The 21504-nt window shown below is 40.2% G+C and overlaps 1 protein-coding gene across 17 annotated transcripts in view; it reads left to right on the forward strand.

Annotated features, from left to right (window-relative positions):
• The window catches only part of ARID1B (AT-rich interaction domain 1B), a 354961-nt gene that overhangs the window by 36944 nt on the left and 296513 nt on the right, over window positions 1-21504 (forward strand). Inside the window, exon 1 of one of the 17 annotated variants that reach the window (XM_083731955.1) lies at window positions 17346-17452. The exons of 15 other annotated variants lie outside the window; for them this stretch is intronic. Coding sequence is in view for 1 of the 2 variants with exons in the window: in XM_083731954.1 (XP_083588080.1) it covers window positions 20600-20662 (63 nt within the window). In the remaining variant the exon portion in view is untranslated. Of the gene's footprint in view, window positions 1-17345; window positions 17453-20510; window positions 20663-21504 lie in introns of those variants that run through there. One more of the 17 variants, XM_083731954.1, reaches the window with a different exon arrangement.

Genomic DNA, 21504 nt, shown 5'->3' on the forward strand with positions numbered 1-21504 from the left:
TTCTTTTCATTTAGCTTGCATATTATTGCCTTTTTGTAAAGGACTAAAATTCAAGAATATGGGTTTGTCAATTAAATTGCCAGGGTAGCAAGTTGTCTTTGAATAAAGCCAAGTGGTAAGTTGGCTCAGATTGTTATGGATTGATTCTAAAAAGCCCTCTTTGTTGAGTTCACTATGTTTTTGTGGCTGTAGGCATTATATCAGATAAGTGGAACCGTGCAACAAAATGTGATTTGTGCAGAAACTTTTAAAACTCCCTTCTTAGCCAGGGGCTGCCATGCTCTTGTCTTGAAAGACGAGATACCTAGGAGGAGCCATTGAAGACATACAGTACATTGGTAGCTGTCAACCTGTTTCTTCAGAGCTTTAAAATTATTATTATTATTATTATTGCTATTACCATTTATTACATCCTTTATAAGGCTAAATATCTGGTAGATATGTAGCTAGAAATGTAAGATGTGATGAAGAAGGTATCATTTTATCAATTGTGCATGTAAACTGGCTAATTTTGAGAAAGGAAATTAGGTACAGCTTTCCCTGATTCATGAGACTGTTCAGCAGAATTATGTGGAATATCAGAAAAAGATAAATACTGAGTTGAATGGAAATTGAAGCAGTGGCGGAGCTTCATGCTCCGGCACCGGGGGCGGAGAGCAGGCGCGAGCATAGCTGGCGCACGCCCCAAGGGGGTGGTGTGCATCCCGGGGGCGTGGCTCACCACCTGCAGGGGCATGGCTCCCAGCGCGGTGGGGCTCCAGCCACAATGGCACCCCACTAGGATCCTGGTGCTGGGGGCGGTATGCTCCCCCGCCCCCTCTTCCTCCGCCAGTGAATTGAAGTTATTCCATCTCGCAGATCTACCATACCATGGCTTGCCAATAGCTGCAGGCACATATATACCCACCGGGCCTCCTCCCCTGCTGAAATTAGAAACATTCTATGGCAGCCAATAGAACAGATTGTAGTGTGTGGTTTGGTTATACTCTATATATGGTTCCTACAATGATAAAAACAATAGCAATAATAATTTTATAATTTATACCCCACTCATCTGGCTGGGTTTCCCCAGCCACTCTGGCGGCCTACAGAACATAAAAAATGGTAAAAATTAGAGATTTAAAACTTTCTGATACAGAGTTGCCTTCACATGTCTTCTAAAAGTCTAATAGTTGTTTATTTCCTTGATGGGAGGGCGTTCCACAGGGCGGGCGCCACTACCGAGAAAGCTCTCTGCCTGGTTCCCTGTAACCTCACTTCGTGCCATGATGGAACTGCCAGAAGGTCCTCAGAGCTGGAACTCAGTGTCTGGGCTGAATGATGGGGGTTGAGATTACCTTCAGGTACACTGGGCCAAGGCCATTTAGGGCTTTAAAGGTCAGCACCAACACTTCAAATTGTGCTTGGAAACGAACCGGAAGCGGTGTTATGTGATTTTGGTTGTCACTCCCAGTCATCAGTCTAGCTGCCGCATTCTGGATTAGTTGTAGTTTCTGAGTCACCTTCAAAGGTAGCCCCATGCGGAGCACATTGTGGTAGTCCAGACGGGAGATAACTAGAGTATACATAGCTCTAGTATGAGACAGTTTGCAGGCAGGTAGGGTCTCAGCCTGTGTACCAGATGGAGCTGGTAGACAGCTACCCTGGACACAGAATTGACCTGTTCCTCCATGGACAGCTGTGACGATAGTTGGCCATATTGCCCAGGTCCAAAGAATATCAAATCAAATATCTTTAATACGGTCAATGACCAGAAAGCAGTTTATAAAAATATGACATTATAAGTAGTACAGTGGTGCCTCGCAAGACGAAAATAATCCGTTCCGCGAGGCTCTTCGTATAGCGGTTTTTTCGTCTTGCAAAGCAAGCCCATTGACAGTTTAGCGGATTAGCGCTACAGCTGTTAAGCGGCTTCCAGCGATCAGCTGTTAAGCGGCTTATCAGCGGAACAGCTGATAAGCGGCTTAGCGGCTTAAGAAAAGGGCAAAAAAAGCGAAAAAAACCCGCGGGGGGATGCAAGATTTTTTTCGTCTTGCGAAGCAACCCCATAGGGGAATTCGTTTTGCAAAGCGCCTCCAAAACGGAAAACCCTTTCGTCTAGCGGGTTTTTCGTCTTGCGAGGCGTTCGTCTTGCGGGGCACCACTGTATTATAATAACTGCCTCTTTCAGTGTTTCTGGGAAGGCTCTCCCACAGAGGGAAGCATTCATCATCCCGTGGACCCCATTGCCCAGCCCTTCCCAGCTTGCTTTTATGAGCCAGGATGGGCAAGGATCAAGGAGACAGGTGGTCGGTTTCACTCGTCCAAGCAGCCTGTCCATATCCTCGGAGGCACAGATTGGAACTGATGCCATGCAACTTGACTAGACAGGACTCTGGCACTCACCCGCCCCGGCCCTGTTCCCACGGTGGAGTCTCTCTCTTTATGAATCTGAGTGACTTTATCTGCAAAAAACCTTTGCAAAATCATTGCAGGAGATTTTGGGGTCCTCACCATGCCCCGATGGTGGGGGTGGTTCCATTAAATTGTGAAACACCTGAAAGAGTCTCCTGCTGCTGTTTTCTGCAGATGCAATGGAGGCGGTGAAGAAGGTCCTCTTCGCCATCATTATCGCCACTTGGTAGGCTCGACGTTGAGCTCTAACCTGTGTCTGGTCCAATTCAGAATGAGCTTTCCGCCACCAGCACTCTAGCAGTTATTGTGGTTTGAAACTGAGCCCACGTGTCCAATCAAGTTGATGACCCTGTACTATACTTTGCTCTAAGAAGGAAAACGTTGATATTTCATAACATGTTCTTCAAACAGATTTGCCCATACGTATAATATTTTACAAATGAAATTCTGGGTCTTTTAAATTTTGGATCTGTATGGAAGGAACCCAGAAATATTTTTATAAAAGTGTACTTGGAAAACAACATTATAGCCATTTTGTAAGAATACCAAAGGCCTGCACGTCTACATGATAGAATCTGCAAGGACAAAAAGAGAGGAGGTCCAATGCTCCACTGCAAAGCGGAACTATGTACCGCCTAAAGGCAGAAATTCTAATTGAACATTCTGAATGTTTAAAGTGGATGATCTAACAAGATGTCGAACCCTTCAGCCACTCCCCTCTGATATGTTTTTCACCACAGATGTGTTTCAGTGTCTGAAACAAGAAGTGAGCCCTTTCAGAGAAAACACAACCAGGAGTGAGGCAACTGAAGGGCAAACACTGTGTGAAGAGGGAAATAAGACTTCTTCTTCTCTTCTTTAAAACACTAATCCCTTTCCTACTTTACCACTGTGCAGTACAGTGTGTTTTCCAAGAAGTGCCATGGTCACATCTAGATAATGTCTAAAGCAGCTAGCTCTTCAAGGTACAGGTACACCCTAATCCTAGGTGGCTACATTTCCCCAGAAATACAAAGGAATAATACTAAATATAAATTAATAGGAGAACTGTTCAGAATCAGTGAAGGATCTGAATGTATATTGATACAGTCAGAAGTAATGAATATTCAACAGCTCTGAAAATCAGGCCAAATATATTTATAGGCTTCAGTACATTGCACAGTTATGCTGCTGGCCTTGAAACCAATAGAATTTGAAATTTCACCCATGGAAGTATTGTTATATATATATATATATATATATACACGAAGCCAAGCCAAAGCACAACTAAGTGCAATACAGCCATCTTCTCAGGAAAACTCTTCACAAAGTTCAAGAGGTCAAGACACAAAGACTTTAGCAACTAATCCACACCTAATGACCCACCTAAGTGGTACTCAGGATATCACTCAAGAAATCACTCAAGGTATCTCTCAAGTAATTAAGGAACAAAAGAAGAAAAGGCACACTAGCCTGGGAACTTCCTCTCTGCCCAGAACATTGGAGGCTAGACACCACACCCCCTCTACAGTATTTATAGGAACTCAAACATTGAGATCCCGCTCTGTTCCAGTAACAAGAAGCCGAAAGCACCAGCCTGAAGATGACGAGTGAGACCTCGTCGAAACGTCGCCTAGACACCCCAACTTTTACACGGGAAGACACCCGAGGACACCAAAACCTGCATTCCTGTACCCGTGAAAATCTACGAAAGCATATATATATATATATATATATATATATATATATATATATATATATATAAAAAACATGTTCAACTTCTTATTTATACTACAGTTCTTTTTTTATTAAAGGAAGTTCATTAGAACCTGTCTGCACAGTAACTGTGCAGTGCCAGCGTGTCTTTGGGCAGGGTCTGAAGGTGTCAGTCAGATTCATCAGGATGAAAGGCCTCCTATCCTAAACTACATTCAACAGAATAAAATTATTTGTCAGTCATATTAGCTCAGCTGGATCCTGTGAAAGTAGGTAAAGATGCACACTTTTCTCAAAAGATCGGCTGTCCCCCTTACCTGAAATGTGTTCCAAAGAAAGTGCATCTTCAATTAGGTATATTGTTGAGTAAATTATATAACACATTGGCACACATCAGCCCTTGTGTAGTTGACTAGAGCAACATCCTATTGTGTAAAAATATAATTGCGTCGCATACCTTGTGCATATAAAGCTAAACCATGGTGTAGCGCTATGTACACAAGTTAGAATGAGTTTAAAGCAGGCTTCCTCAAACTCGGCTGTCCAGTTGTTTTGAGACTACAATTCCATCATCCCTGACCACTGGTCCTGCTAGCTAGGGATCATGGGAGTTGTAGGCCAAAAACATCTGGAGGGCTGAGGTTGAGGAAGCCTGGTTTAAAGCCTCAAATTTGTGTGCACCCTTCTGCTCCACCTTTGTAGCCAGTGAAGATGTTCTCCAGCATTTAGTTTCACTTTCACCAAATCTCAGTTTGTCATTGTTTACAAACCAGCGATTGTGGGTTATCATAAACTTTGCTCAGTAAAACAAAAATAAGCTAACTTAAAACCATAGATTATTAAGTTGGCTTGTTAAACTAAGCATAGTTTTTGATAAACCATGACCTCTGGTATATATGCAAGGACAAGACGAGGTTCTGTAAAACTAAAAGCTGGCTAGCTGCTCCTCCTGGCTGGGGGGGAGGGGGAGAGGAGAGGAGAGGTGGGAGTGCATGAGCCCAAGTCTTCATCCATACTAAATGACATTGTTTCAGAATAGTTGTATGAGTATGCAAATTAGCCACCCATTTCCCATGTGTGCATGTTTTTAAATTTTAAATAGAAACGTCCTCAGGTCAAATGCCAGTCAATGGTTGTGGAAATGAAATGAAGGGAGATTCACATCTCCTGCAGACAATTCTTATCAGAAGTGACCATCTAACAGTAAACCAAGGGACAAGATCAAAAGGTCCTTTTATTAGCATAGTTAATGATCACAGTTTTAGGCAGTAAAAAACACTGATGTTGCACTGCACAGTGCAAGTATTTTCTTAAGGCAGATGCGGGCATGGAGGAAGCAATGCATAGGGGAAAGGCAATGCCAAGCACAGTGTTTTCATGTTAACAGAGCCAGAGTCTTACCTTTGCCCTTGTAACCACAAAACGGGACTGTTTACCCTAAAAAACCCCAAAACACCAAATGCTAGGATTAATGCCCCAAAGGGATCTTTGGCTCCCTATAGCCATCCTAGGATGCTACAAGTTTTCTTGGAACAGCATGCCCTTTGCAAGCACTTCTGCATACTAGGGTTAAGAAATCTTAAACCACTGTAGGGTGTCCAGTGAATGAGGTGGCAGAGGCCCTATGGGAATACTGATGTAATTATCACAAGTTTTTTAAACATATAAAATGCTATCTTGGGGATTGGATGGGGAATCTTTGCTTTTAACATTTTTTACACTTTTGCTGATTGCCCCATAACACTATGTAGTTGCCCTATGCCTTGTATAGAAGTCAGCATTCACATAGCCTTACACATTTTTATGTATAAGTAAGATTATTTTAAGTATGGGGTATGCTTGTATGCTGTGCTGCTGGGAAATGTTCAGTCTTTTCCCCCTTTCTGTCTGATGCTAAGCCTCATTGACTAAATTGAAAAAGACTTCTCATAGCAGGATAAGACTTTATGTTGTATTGTCTCCTTTAGAATTATCCCTTCCATTAAGTATAATTCACTCTATAGAGGGAGGTGAGCATAGATTATGGATAATCACAGAATCAAATTTGACACAAGAAAGAAACTTTATGGTAGCTTAGCTCTACATCTTAACAGTGGTCATCCGACAATGTTTACTGAAGAAAATCCCTAAAGTAGCACAATTGCATTATTATGGAAAATAGAAACATTATAATGATTTCTATCTTTACAATGATGTCGGAAATTGTAGGCTAAACAGAAAATGCTTGCTGCATTGGGAGAGCAAAGCTTATTCAGCTGGATGACACAATACCTTCTGGAAAAGGCATTGAGACCAAAGTTTGCCTCTGTGTCTTCAGACGTATGCATTCAATAATGCATTAGCTGTTGTGTTAAATATCTATATTTCAAAGGCACCAGGCTTGCTTATATTCAAAGGCCCATGTTCAGTTGTAAAAGAAGAGCCATATAGTGTAGGCTGGCAACTGGGGCACCATATAACCACTTCTGGAGCTATGGTGGATGTCAGGTTTTAAATTAAGACTCCATTCAGATTTGGGGTTTATTGTGTTAGTTTTCTTGGAAATAATGTTAGTGCTTCTGTCCCAATTTCTAACATTCCTTTTACACTGCACTATCTGTTGTGTTACAGAACTGTGGCTTTAAAAAATCAATATACCACCATGTCACAACTAAATTTTAAACGGTGGGGAAAAACCATACACCAGGATACCACATCAGGTTTTGTCATGTGAAATTACAATGCAAAACCGATTTTAACAGGGTTGCAAAAAGAATCCCCCCCCCCCTCCCGGACAACAACATTGTCATGAGCACTAAGCTTCCACTAGATTTCCAGAAGTGGCTTTTACACTGTGTGGAAGGTTACATAAAATGAGGAAATTCTCAGGTGTGGAAACACCAGGAAAATAGAAGAAAGGCCACATTCAGACAGCACTAAGATCCTCCTGTCCCCCTGCTGCTCACCATAAATGAGGAGGGTGTAGAATTACAGGGAAGAAAGAAAGCAGCAGGTGGAGTGGATGTGGCGGTGGTGCGTTTTCTCATTGCATTTTAAAGTGGTTTGCGCATAATGCTGTAAGTGGCACTTTTGGTTGTTATGCTGTTCTGATTTGCATCTGTAGACTTGGTTCAGATATAACATTAATGCACAATTTAGTGCTACATTCATGGGCAGCAGCTCCCTCTCCTCTCTCACAAGCTCCCCCTGCCCTCTGCTTCTAGGGCAACCTTGGCCAACCTGGTGCCCTCTAAATATTTTGGACTGTAACTCTTCAGCAGCCCCAGCTAGCAGGGCACTAAACTAATGAAGGCTGCTCTAGAGTGTTGCTGTGAGAAGACAGAAGGCTCTTCTTCTGGTGAAAACTATTGGAGTTTGTCATTATGCTGAACTAGGCTAACTCTGATTAGTTTCAATGACTGGTTTAAAGTCCCAGGGACTCCAGGCTTTCAATATTATTTCAGAGGTTTTGCTATCCTCTTCTCCCCCCCCTTTTTTTGTTTTGTTTTGGCAACATTACTCTACTTACTGATTTAAGGATTAAATCATAGATAGGTGTCAGACATGCTATTAAATATTTTGCAAGCTCAAACATATCATAATCCACATTAGAAAACAAATTTCACTCTTCAATTTGAAGCAGTGTGCTCTAGGGAAAATAAGTGAGATCTGTTTGTGATATGTGAAAAGAGCAAATTGTATCCCTTTTTCACTTATTTTATACATTTCACAGATCAGGCTTGCCAGCATCCACATAAAATAAGATAAAATGAAAAAAAGAAAACACTGAACATACCATATACAACAAACTTGTTTTCAGCAGTTTGTCACATTGAACCTTTTGAAAATTCATATCCAAATTACATTTCAACTTACATTGTTTTCATGTTATATCTGCTGCTGGTGTGCATGGAAACAACATTTAATAAAATATTGTAATTAAAATGTACAAGGTATAGATATTGTTAGACTTATTTGAATCAAGCGGATTCCAAATAGTTAGCTACCAGTGTTACAGTTCCAGGTGCTAATCTTTCACAATGAAATTTTCTTTTTATAGTTTCTAAATACTCAAGTTAGGATGCAATCCCAATCTGATATTTGACTCTTCCCCTTGTGGAAATACACATTTTTTTCCAGCTTTAAAGAAAAAACAAAACCTTCCCAGCGGGATGGGGGTGTGTGGAGGATAGTGGGTGGTATAAAAAGTGTAGTTTTGTTCTTACACTGCTGTAGCGAGGATGACACAGTTTTTTTGGCATCTAGTGCATCTGTTCCCCAATATCTTAGACTTCAGAATCAGCATTAAATGTTTAGATGTTCACATATACACACAAACTTGGGTTTTCAACTTTGTTTGCATGTTAGATACAAAGTTTTGCTCTATTTTGTTTTGTCCATACATCTTTCATGCAAAATAAAATATTTTTTTGTTCCTGTCAAATTGTGATTGTGTGGGCCTGGAATTTCCCCCAGATGGCTTTCTGAAATGGTGTTAAGGAGACCCTTTACCGTTTATATGTTGTACCCCCTTTCCTTTTAACCTCTACATTTACCTTTATCTTAATTTTGTGGTCTAGATTTGAAATACAGTCGTACCTCCATTTACATAACCCTCTGGTTATATAAACTTTGACCGCAAACCCGAAAGTATTTTACATGCGCAGAAGCAGTCCTCAGGTTGCGGAAACCTCGGGATCCAACCGGACCTCCGGAACGGATCCTGTCTGCAACCAGAGGTACCACTGTAATTTGTTCCAGGTTCTTTCCTAAAAGATAAAAATCTAAGAAGCCAGTGCTGCATAAATACAGCACCAGCTGTGGTTAAATACCAGTACTGCATCTGCAGCAGCCCTTAACAGAAGATGGAAAAGTTTTGTTTAAAATAAAACCTTTCCAAAGGAGAAAAGCAAAATTATGGGTTTAATGTATACTTTCAGGGAACAGCACACGATGTGGTATCAACTTTGCAGGTTTCACTTCCATCCGTACAGAACAGAGCTAGAATCCAAAATGCAAGGGCCAGAGGAACTTTGCCAAAGCGGTATTGGTGTTAGTGATACAGTTTTATGTAAGGTATGATGGTTCGTTTTTTGCTTGCTGATAAAAATGCAGGGGAGCGTTTTCCTTTGACACAGGGTTTGCTGAAACATCACTGCTGTCTTTTTGTAATACTCCTGTGGATGTTTTTGCACAAAGTAGTATGTGTCAGAGCTTGAAATATTATTGCGCAGCTTCCTTTGAACAGGTAGTACAGGACAAGTTCTAGCACATAGTTCCTTGGCATGCGGCCGCCTACCACTGGGAAAGAATGCCTTTGCTTACACATAATTTGATCGGCTAAAAGTTTGCCAGTCATTTTGCAGTTTATATACTGGGCTTCCATTTTGAATCATGGGTTTGTTCTTAAAACAAAACAAGGAGGTGGCAGTAGGAAATATGGAGGCTGATAGAACAATTTGTGATTAGCTGCGGATATTTTTTACAGTGAATTTGAATTAAATGTACACATTTTAATTACTGCATTGTTTTGAACTGCTGTGTATTCAGTGCAATCTCTGACCTGGTTGTGAGCAAAATATGAAAAATGTAGAGTTACTTAGAATCTAATACTAGTGTAAATGGATGAGGTCTAGAATCCATAAAAGAATTAAGTTTTTACCTTCCAATTCTCACATCCATAGTGTAACATACATTTTAACATACTTGAACGACTATATAGAAGGGTATAGTCTTCTTATTCCTTACATTGACCCAGAATTGTGCTGCACTGTCACTCAGAAAATAGATATGACCTGGATACTCTAAACTGGCTGTGCTCACATTACATTTTCTCCCTGGAGCTGTGCCTGGGAAGGAAAAAGATATGGAAAATGCCTTGTGCCAGACTCTCCCTTCCCTACCTTTCATCTCACCCTCATTGCAAGGAAAAGTGAACAGGTGAGATGGTGGGGATAGAGATGTACAGTTCTGCCATACAGGGATACCTCGGATTAAGTACTTACTTCATTCCGAAGGTCTGTTCTTAACCTGAAACTGTTCTTAACCTGAAGCACCACTTTAGCTAATGGGGCCTCCCGCTGCCGCCGCGCCGCAGGAGCACGATTTCTGTTCTCATCCTGAAGCAAAGTTCTTAACCCAAGGTACTATTTCTGGGTTAGCGGAGTCTGTAACCTGAAGCGTATGTAACCCGAGGTACCACTGTACTAGGTTAAAATTTGCTTGCTTAACTCTCTTGCACAGGTAAATATTGTATGAGGTTTTATGCAAGCTTCTAGTTTACTAGTTATACTTTTCACTTTTCCAAAACCTATGCTGATGACAACACTATTTAGTTTATGCAGTGCTCCATGAATTGTAGTTTTCCATATAACTGCCAAATTGTAAGAGTTTTGAAGTAATACATGTGTGATGGGTGTTAATGTTCACATGAATGGTACTATACATGAGGATATGCATTATTTTTAGACTAACCATTTGAGACAGTTCATACACAGAAACAAGTGAACTAGTAAAGTTTTATGGACTAGTAACTTTTGCAGATTAATTTTCTGGGTAGTTGGATAGGGTGCGTTCTGTAGTGTAATTGGTATTAATTTTTTCAGTATAAAGACCACAAGGTAATATATCTGTAACTGGCAGTCTGACCTCAATAGGCTGGACTCCTATTAAAATTCCAAAACAAATAGAATATCAGAACATCGGCTGGGATGAATGCAACATATCAAGCTACCTTTGAAGCTGATGGGACTTTTAAAAATAGTTTGTTATATGGTACATTCTCTACTGTTTAATTGGAAAGAACATTAAACAAGCTAAGCATGCCCAAATTCTTGGATGCTCCAAATTCCCTTTTTGAAACCCAGCCACAGTGACTGCTTCCTCATCACACAACAGGGAGTGTTTACGATGATCCAAGCTGTAAGAAAATTTACAATACCGATAACACAGCTAGAATGATGAATGGAATACTGTCAGTAATGTAGAAAATTTCAAGGGAAAGGCAGTATAAAGTGGACAGGAGTGAAGGAGGCTTTTGGGAAATGGACTTATTACATTTGTGCATGCCTGCCTATGTGTTTGAAATGCTGGCAGGGGATCAAAGGGAAAGGGAGCTTTAGAATATGGTTCAGCATAGAACCCCTGTGCCTTTTTAATCTGTCTCTACACTTCACTGCGTGTCCACAATCTGTTGTAACTAAATATCACTCTAGTGTTAAAGTCATCAATTTGTTATCATACCCTACTCTGTACTGAAACAATAATTTTTCAGTAATCAGCAACCCCCCTGAAGATTCTCAGGGGAAGTGTGTAAAACAGAAGGAAATAAATATTGGATGTAATCCAGTGTAAAGTACTTAAGGCCTTGTTGGCATTGTATTCTTTGAATTTCCTGATTTAACTTGACCGATTTTTCCTGGTTTAAATAAATCTAAAAAAAGAAAGATCAGCTGAGAATTTCTTGGAATGAAAATGCTACCAAAGTTTTTGTTGGTGTACCAGTCAACATTACAGATACACCGATGTGTCTGTTGCTGCAAATATTGCCAAATAATTGGATTTGATAACCTGCCTTGAAGTATGACAGACAGAACCTAAAAATTGACATACAGTACTAAGATGCCTTATACTAGTCTAGAGATGCCTTATGCTAGCTTATCACAGCAAAGCATCATTAATGGTTTACTCTAACTGCAGAGATGGCTGCCATTTTGCTCCAGGCCTCACATTACCCCCCCTAACAGGAGCAATAGTTCACAGTCCCTGGTTTAGCATTACATCTGATCTGGGGTTTGTCGTTTTCTCGATCCCAACAAACCACGATCCCTGGCTGGGATGTAATGCTGAGCTGGGAATAATAGTCATTGCTTCCATTTGCACTAGGGGATGAGCAAAGCAGGAGCCACCTGCACGTTCATGATGGACCACTAACTATGATGTGTGGACACTGCCATTGTTTCAGACCATTGCTTATTGTATCCCAATCCTTCTGTTCTCACTGGTAGTGGCTCTCATGTCTTGATTAAATATTTGTTTCAGTCATACTACTAAAGACCCTTTTAAATGGAGATAGCAGAGGTTGAATTGGAGTTCACAATAGCATGTGTTGGTACCACTGAGCTATGTACTGCTGCCTGCCCAATGATTTGGTTTCATTTTCTACTACCAGGTTGTGAAGCCTTCAGTCACAGTGACCAATCCAGTCCCCTCATAGCTTCACAAGTAGTAAATGAAGTCTGCGTGAGAATTCCTGATTTATTTCTGGGTCTGCCAGTGATAACATTGGTGCAGCTGTGTTACCTCAGACTGACCTAGAAATAACCCATCTTAGTTGGAGTTCATTCAAGTAAGTGGAGATGACCTGCAAGAGAGCATTGTTTACATACCCCTTCCTCCAATAATTATGTCAAGTCACAACTCGAGTCATCTGGTCCCTGGATCATGATGGAATGATCCTTGTCTAGGGTACTCACAGACTAAGAATATTTTCACCTCTTGAAGATATATTGAGGAAAATATGCTTTAGAGGTCCAGACTATGGGGAGCCTGGAAAAATTAATAATTACATTTTGGTCTTTTTTATTTTATTTCATTTTTGTTTTTAATTGGATTATGGTGTGGACATGTTGATTGGCTGTTTTTATCGGAAAATCAATAAAAATGATTTTAAAAAAAGATATATTGAGGAAGCAAGTTTTTAATGATGTTTATTTTTGTCATTTACACCAAATTGTTTTTTATGAAAGGAAAGATTTGTGCTTATTAAAGTTAGGTAACTAGTAGCGTTAATGGGGGGAAACCCTATAGCAAAAAAAAAAAAAAAAGCTTTAGTAGTGATGTTACAGAACTGGGTTGTTATTTGATGGCAATAAAAAACCCTAGAGATATATTGTATGAATTGGTTAGTATTCAGATTGTAGGATCAGTAGTTTAACCATGAGAAAATCCTTATCATACAATTTTGGGGGAGAATACAGATACAGTGGTGCCCCGCAAGACGAACGCCTCGCAAGACGAAAAACCCGCTAGACGAAAGGGTTTTCCGTTTTGGAGGCGCTTCGCAAAACGAATTCCCCTATGGGGTTGCTTCGCAAGACGAAAAAAATCTTGCATCCCCCCGCGGGGTTTTTTCGGTTTTTTCGCCCTTTTCTTAAGCCGCTAAGCCGCTTATCAGCTGTTCCGCTGATAAGCCGCTTAACAGCTGATCGCTGGAAGCCACTTGACAGCTGTAGCGCTAATCCGCTAAGCTGTCAATAGGCTTGCTTCGCAAGACGAAAAAACCGCTCGACGAAGAGAATCGCGGAACGGATTATTTTCGTCTTGCGAGGGACCACTGTATTGTTCATAGAATCATAGAGTTGGAAGGGACCATAAGTGGTCATCTGGTTCAACCCTCTGCAATGCAGGGATCTTTTGCCCAACGTGGGGTTCAAATCCATGGTCCTGAGATTAAGAGTGTCTCATGCTCTACCAGTTGAGCTACATGGGAGATCTGTTTTTGACATAATTTTGCTGCCTGTAGTATTGCACAGTAAAGGCAGCAGCAGAGCATCATGATTTTAATGTCCAAATATTTACATGTAATTTAAACTTTTCATGTAATCACTCTCCCTCTCCTCTTCAGAATTTTTAAGAAAAGAATTCTGATTGTTCTTTAACTGAGAACTATGGGCTGGTATTTGAGTTCACACTCTTGACAATCAACCAATCAATAATTTTTCAACCCCTAAGGAAACAAGGGAATTGACTCATGCTTGTAAAATTGATAATTTAGGGGGTGGGTTATAGGAGAAACACTAACCTTTCAAAAACTAAAAAAAAATTCTTCCAGTAGCACCTTAAAGACCAACTAAGTCAGTTCTTGGTATGAGCTTTCGTGTGCATGCACACTTCTTGGTATCTGAAGAAGTGTGCATGCACACGAAAGCTCATACCAAGAACTGACTTAGTTGGTCTTTAAGGTGCTACTGGAAGATTTTTTTTTTTTGTTTTGACTATGGCAGACCAACACGGCTACCTATCTGTAACTTTCAAAAACTGGCCATGTCCTTAGCATATTCATTTGGATGTGTCCCATTTTCAGTGGAGCTTAATTTTAAGAAGGCGTGTTCAGGTTCATAAACTTAAGGGCAGAATCCAGTGTTAACTGGACAGTTTCATTTCTTTGTTTACACATATATCCTGGCTTTTCTGCCTGCTAACAATAAATTGTTTTAAAAGTTTTTTGGTTAGCAGTGTACTTTCCAAGAGTGACCACAAAGAAACGTATTAAAACTAAATCATGCTATAGATTTAATTATAACAATTACTTGATTCCATTAATAGCCAGTGACTTGTATTGTGTGTTCTTAATGCCCAGGAGCCATGTTGTACTATACCTGAATTATTATAAGAACATAGGAAAAACCCTGTTGGATCCAGACAAAGACCCATCTATTCCAGCCTTCATTTACTACAGTAACCAACCAGATGCCTATGGGAAGCCTGCAAGCAGGACCTGAGTATAACAGCACTCTCCCCACTAGTGATTCCTAGCAACTGGTATTCAGAACCCTAGAGATACAACATGGCCATTGTGACTAGTAGCCGTTAATTATTTTAGAGAATACGTAGTTAAGATATTCACTACTTTCTTCAGGCAGTGAGCAGGCAGTTACAATCTTAGCAGTATTATATATTTTAAAAGTTAGGAGGACATTTTCCTTTCAAAATCCTAAAACCTATTTAGTGAATATTTATGTTCCACTTTATGTTCACGATTCCCTTAAAATGCTATTAAAGTAAAGCCCAAAGTGAACAAAACTACCTGAAATGTTCACAGCTGCAAAAGTTGATTTTGCATGGGATTGAAAGTTGTCGGATCCACAATCAAGATATATGGATTCAATTTCCTGCATTACTGATTAGAAAAAACAACATATGGTTCTGGTTACAAATCTTTAAAATGAGTGAAAATATATTAGGATCTTGGTATATGATACAGGATCCACAAATTTTGCTAAGCCTTGGTAACCAACGAATATTTGTAATTGCCATGATCCTGACCTCCCCCTTCCCAAGTTCAGGTAGGGGCCTGGTCTTGTACTTAATGTCGCACTCAACTCTTGCAGCACCCTCAAAATGTTTTGTGAGATCCCATGCCCTAAGCTTGAGAGGATGGCACACTCATATCTATCATTTGGTACTACAAAAGTGCTTAGAACACCTCTGAAGCAAGCTCTGGAAGGATCACCTGTCCTTACCTCAGAAGGGCCTGGTCACGCTGTATTGTGGTTTCTTTTGGTGGCATTCAGAACATCTCTGAAGAGTGTTGCAACTGCAGGAATGATTCATCACCGGTTCTACCACATATGAATTGCCACACATAAATCTCTCTTGAGGTTTTGTTCCTTAGCTATTACCTAAGTCAGGACATGCTTCTGAAATGTAGATACCGAATGTCTTCTCTCTGAACCAAGGCAAATCTAAGCTGCAGCTGTTTTATTTTGTGGCTTTTGAAATTTTAGCTAAAATGGTCTAATATCAAAAATGATTTGCCCTTAGAGAAAATTTAAAGCTGGTCATTTGCTTTATTTTTGAAATTTGAAGACCTCTGTATGTGAACTGATTGAGATAGACTGCCTTTGGAAAGAAGTTGTTTTAGTTCATAGTGCATCTATGAGACAGCAAAAGGCACCACTCTGTTGAAAATGTGTGTGTGTATGGCGAGAATAGGGCTATTAATGACTACTAGTCATGATGGCTATGTACTGCACCCAGTATCAGAGGCAGCATGCCTCTAAATACTAGTTGCAGAGGAAAACGAGTAGAGAGCATTCTGTTGCCCTCATGTTCTGCTTGCCGGCTTCCCAGAGACATCTGATTGGCCACTGTGGGAACAGGATGACAGAGTAGGTGGGTGTTTGATCTGATCCAGCAAGCAGCTTCATGTGTTCTTACGAGAGCTGACCTTGAAGAAGGGTTTCATACTCACCATAGTTAACTCCTTTCTTATCACCTACTGAGGTTTCTTTCTGTCCCATTCCCCCCCCCCCCGCTGAGAAATTCTGATCCTACCATTTTCCCCTTCATGGTTCAGAGTATAAAATCCAGTGAATATGTATAGCTACACATAAAAAGATACACATATTTGTGTGCATGGTTATTTTTTTAGGCAGATGTGTGTGCATATCTCAAGATTTTGGGAGTCAGTTGCAAAATGTGAGGTGTTTATATTTTAGGGCAGGGAGTAGTGGAGATGGAGTTACTCTTTGAATCATCTCATTAATGATGTTGGAAGACAGATCTTCTTTATTCACATTAATGGTCTATTTTGGAGTTGATTGGAATAAACTGACAAAAGATGGTGTTTGGAAATGAAACATGACAGAAAGCAGTTAGTGTAAACTGCCCAATAATTTTTCACAGGCAGGAAAAAGGCAGCCATTAGAAAGTAGGATTTATGCCAATAAAAAGATAGTAAGATAAATTGATGGTCTGACTATAGTTCTGAGCTGGAAAAATGAGTTTTCCTGCTCAGCGCTCAGTGCCCCTTCCGTTTTCTTTATCCTGATATTGGTGCTGTTAATTTTATTAATAGAAGAGGTATGAATTAGTAGCATGAAAGTAATAAGCAGTATACTTTTGGATGCTAACATTTCTGATTTTTTTTCAAAAGCTGTCCTCCTTCCTGTACATTCTGAAATTGAGAAGGGTGAAATCTTCTTGATTGCCAGATTCCCAAGTGCAAAAGGATTTCAGTTAGCAGTATCTCTTTCCTGGCCGAAGTGTCTATATTTTTCTCTTGGTTACATAGGAAGTAGGGAACTATTGTTTAGTGTGCCAGGCTAGCTTCTAGTCTTGTGGCACCTAACAAGTGTGGGTTTTAATCCAAGCTCATGATTCTATGTTTGAAATAGGTATTAGTAATTCTTGATGACTCACTGACTGCATTGGCTCAGTGTGTTGTAATGATTAAAAATTGGAGATTGAAATAAACAGCAAGAATCATAATGCCAGTTCCTTCCCCCTTTTAAGCACTATAGTACACCCACATTTAGCATCTTTTGTATTGTTCTAGTTGCATCTCAAAAAGGATGTCATACATATGGAAAAGGTATAGAAAAGAGCAGCTAAAATTATTCAGAAGATGCAAGTATCTTCTCCCTTATTAAGAAGTGGTAAACATGGCGGGACTACTTTAGTTTAGAGGAAAGCTTCCAGCAGGGGTGTGATATAGGCTTAGTATCATTTAGTGTCACTTTAGTATCACACATGATGTGTGACATCACACAGAATGTTACTACTCATTATTGAGGGGGCACAGCTCTCTCCTTAAGAACTTCGAAGGGCCCCCAAGTACATTGGCCTCCCCTAGCTGGTGTGCCTGCCACTGTGATAGCAGGTAAGACATTTGGCAGATTAGTGCAGCAGTAGTAATTAGGCAGGACACTAGAGGGACTGACCAGCAGAAGAGCAACTATAGAACCACACAGACAGGGCCAATGTCTGGATGTTGTCCTGGCAAAGACCCACGTCTGACCTGGAAGCACTTTTAGTCAGGTCAGACAGAACAAATGAAAAAGAAATCTCTCTGAATAACTTATATGAAATGTGATTGAGTTGTGATTTCACAACGTATTTCCATTTTTAAAATACATTTTCATGTTTATGAATAAGAAGTCCAAGGACAGTTATGAGTAATGTGTACTAGCACCTGACCAATGAACCAGCATTATACAGCTAGACAAAATCTGCTCTAAAAACTGTCATTGAGTATTACCTTGAGGTTGTCCTTGAAAAGTATTGCAGTATTTTTTTATCTCAGCATGCCATTAGTTTTCTGCCCCCTTTTTTAAAGCTGTGCTTTAAAACATTTTTTAAAAGGTGTGTTAACTGTACATGTGTTTAGTTTAAATGCAATATTTTTCATTGCTGCCTATGTTCAGTTAAACAGAAAATTCCTTTTTCTAGTCCTTTAACAGCCATTGCAGATAACCAATCTGAATATAATTCTAGTTTATTATGGGGGGTTTTTAAGTCATACAGCAGTGAAGTGTGTGAGGCTACGCACTAAAACTTGGAAGCTGTTGTTTTGGATGCTTCTTTTAACATAGTATTATTACCAGAAAAGCTTTTGTCATATACAATACTAGAAAGTATTGCATAAAGCTTCTTCAAATTGTTAATATTCCCCCCCCTGCCCTGCTGCGGTTTCAGTGCATTACATGAAATAGTGATGAAATCATGACTCACTGACATGCAATCTTTCGGTTTGGAAAAGACAGATGGAGGCAGCAAATGTTTTAAAATCTAATGTTAAAAAGTGGTGTATTTTTATGAATCTTTTGTTTTTGTATTTCTTTTCAAGTATTTGCTAAGTGAAGGAGGGAAAGCACACACTGTTGATTGGCTGCAGTTACAATATGTTTCTTACTTATGAACTGAGCTATTATATCACGTTTTTCTAGAGGGATATATACGGTGTGTATATGTGTGTGTGTATGTGTGTGTGTGTGTGTGTGTGTGTGTGTGTGTGTGTATATATATATATGCTTTCGTAGATTTTCACGGGTACAGGAATGCAGGTTTTGGTGTCCTCGGGTGTCTTCCCGTGTAAAAGTTGGGGTGTCTAGGCGACGTTTCGACGAGGTCTCACTCGTCATCTTCAGGCTGGTGCTTTCGGCTTCTTGTTACTGGAACAGAGCGGGATCTCAATGTTTGAGTTCCTATAAATACTGTAGAGGGGGTGTGGTGTCTAGCCTCCAATGTTCTGGGCAGAGAGGAAGTTCCCAGGCTAGTGTGCCTTTTCTTCTTTTGTTCCTTAATTACTTGAGAGATACCTTGAGTGATTTCTTGAGTGATATCCTGAGTACCACTTAGGTGGGTCATTAGGTGTGGATTAGTTGCTAAAGTCTTTGTGTCTTGACCTCTTGAACTTTGTGAAGAGTTTTCTTGAGAAGATGGCTGTATTGCACTTAGTTGTGCTTTGGCTTGGCTTCGTGTATAGGGGCGAGCTGTGGTTTTGTGGCTTGTGTCAGCCAGATCTGTGTAGGGATTGCAGGGGGGTGCAGCATCCGGAGGTGCCACCATGGATTGGCTACTGGATGGTGTCAGTAATTCATCTGTGGAGAGGGTCTGGGTTTGGGTCTGGTGTGGTTGATTGGTGTTGGCGTTCTGTGTGCCTCTGGATCTGGTGTCAGTTTTTGTGGGGAGGGCTAATTTCCAGATGTCTGGCAAGCGGGATGTGTCGTCACGCTTGTTCATGTTGTGAGGGTGTTTCTCTATCTCGATGGCTTCCATGATTATTCTCTTGTGGTGATGTTCCGTGTTAAAGAGCAATTTGGAATCTGCAAAATTAATTTCGTGTCCTGTTTCTTTCATGTGTTGGAAAAGAGAGGAAGTTTTTTCTTCTTTTTTGACGGCATTCTTGTGTTCTGCGATACGTGCATTTATTCGTCTGTTTGTTTGTCCAATGTACGTGGCTGGGCAGACTTTGCAGGGTATTTCATAGATCCCTTGGTTTTCCAACTGGATTTTATCCTTGGGGTTTCTGAGGATATTGGCTATTTTTTGGTTGGTGCAAAAGGCTGTTTTGATATTGTGTTTATGGAGGATTTTGCTAATTTTATCTGTAGTGCCCTTGATATAAGGAAGGAGGGCCATGCCATTGTTTTCTTCTGTGTCTTGGTTTTTGGGGGGTGTTTCCTTTTGGATTAGCTTCGTAATCCTGTTTTGCTGGTATCCATTGGCAATTAACACATTTGAGAGATTCTGTAACTCAGTTGTCAAGTGGTCTTTGTATATATATATATCCATCAACTCTTGTCAGTCAGCAGCTGAAAGTGATATCCCGAACACTACATTATAAAAACCTGTTGCACCTTTTCTAAAAGCCTTAATTGTGATAAACTTTAGTATGAGTATTACACTTGAGTGCAGTGGAGGTAATGATAGTTAATTCATGCTTTGCAAGGGAAGTGTGATGGTTCTCTCAATTGTTCAGCCATGATTAAACAGTTGGGAATGCTTGCTCCAAGTATTGGGGAATAGGCTATGCAAGGAAGGGGGAACCATTAACATAGCTGTAAAATGCTCAGCAAAGTAAGAAGCGGGGGGGGGGGGGGAATTATACATAGTCTGAGAACTCTACCTTAGATCTCAGTGCCTTATATTTAGTAATTTTAAAGATTTGGGTTCTCCTTGTAATGGTATAATAGCAATTTGTAGTACAAGGAAATTAGTGGAATTTGATAATTGTTTTTTAAAAGCTCAATCTGAAGGTATATCCAGCCATTCATTATGATAATTAGAACCCATTGAAATAGGCATTTATGTAGAGTACTTGCCTTAAAAATCCCAGCCCTGCAGTAGTAATCAGTGACTGTCATCTAACCAAGTGTTCCTGAAACAGGTGAATAGACCATCATTAACTTTCTCTACATTCTGCATTTTCAGCATCTGTCCTCCATTCTAGTAACTGAAACTTCCCTTCTTCTGCGTAAATGCCTCATACTGAACTACCGTCATAGAGAACTTTCTTACTGACTAAATGAAATGCAGTTGGACTAGACTTGACAAAAAAGAAGCAGTAACTTCCTCATGGCTGTGTGAGGTGTGCTCACCATGGCTATATTCTAAATAGGCTGTATCCGGCAAAGCCATCCTATCTGAGCAATGGAAATGCCTCTTTCTTTCATTTTCCCATGCACCCCCAGAACAGATTTGGGGGCATGTGGTAGGAGGAGAGGGAGGATAAGTTCTGTTATTTAACTGGAAGTCCCTGCACAAATGGGATGACTTAGTTTGATGTGACTCAACATTTTTATCTTTATATATAACCTTGCTGCCATCTTGCAATTCTCAGGGGAAACTTTGTCTGTTTGCTCACCAAAGTTGGAATCAAAGGCGTATCAATGAGCGTTCCCTCTTAGATCACGGCCAGCCTTTTGGCTTAGGCTGGAATGAAGGGTCTCACAGCTCCGTGCTGGTGGAAGGAATAACCGCCCATGCAGCAACAAACCAAATGGTCAAATAAATATAGTGGTAAGCAGGCCTCTTTTCAGCTGGCATGACCAGGCTGGGATTCTCCTCCCATTAGAAATACATATAGTTGGGTTGGTCAGCCATGCATGTATATGGTTACAGATACACACTTTATTATTTTTACATTAAACATTTATTACCCATTTAAAAAAAAACCAAACAAAAAAAACCCAAAGAGGTGCTTGTTTCCAGGGAAAGCAAATTTCATTTTATTCCTGCAGTCATTCTGGTACTATGAATCATGTGAATTTAAAATGCAAAATACATAGGCTCAGAGTATTTATTATTTTGTTATCAATCTGGCAAACTGTTTTTTTGTTTGCCTTTTTGGAATATATTCCAGTTGCAACACATGGAATGACCAGTGAGTGCGTTTGCAGAAGGAGGAAGATAAATGTTATCTGTGTGCTT

The sequence above is a fragment of the Podarcis gaigeae genome, assembly GCF_964106915.1.
Source record: "Podarcis gaigeae genome assembly, chromosome: 3".
Lineage (NCBI taxonomy): Eukaryota > Metazoa > Chordata > Lepidosauria > Squamata > Lacertidae > Podarcis > Podarcis gaigeae.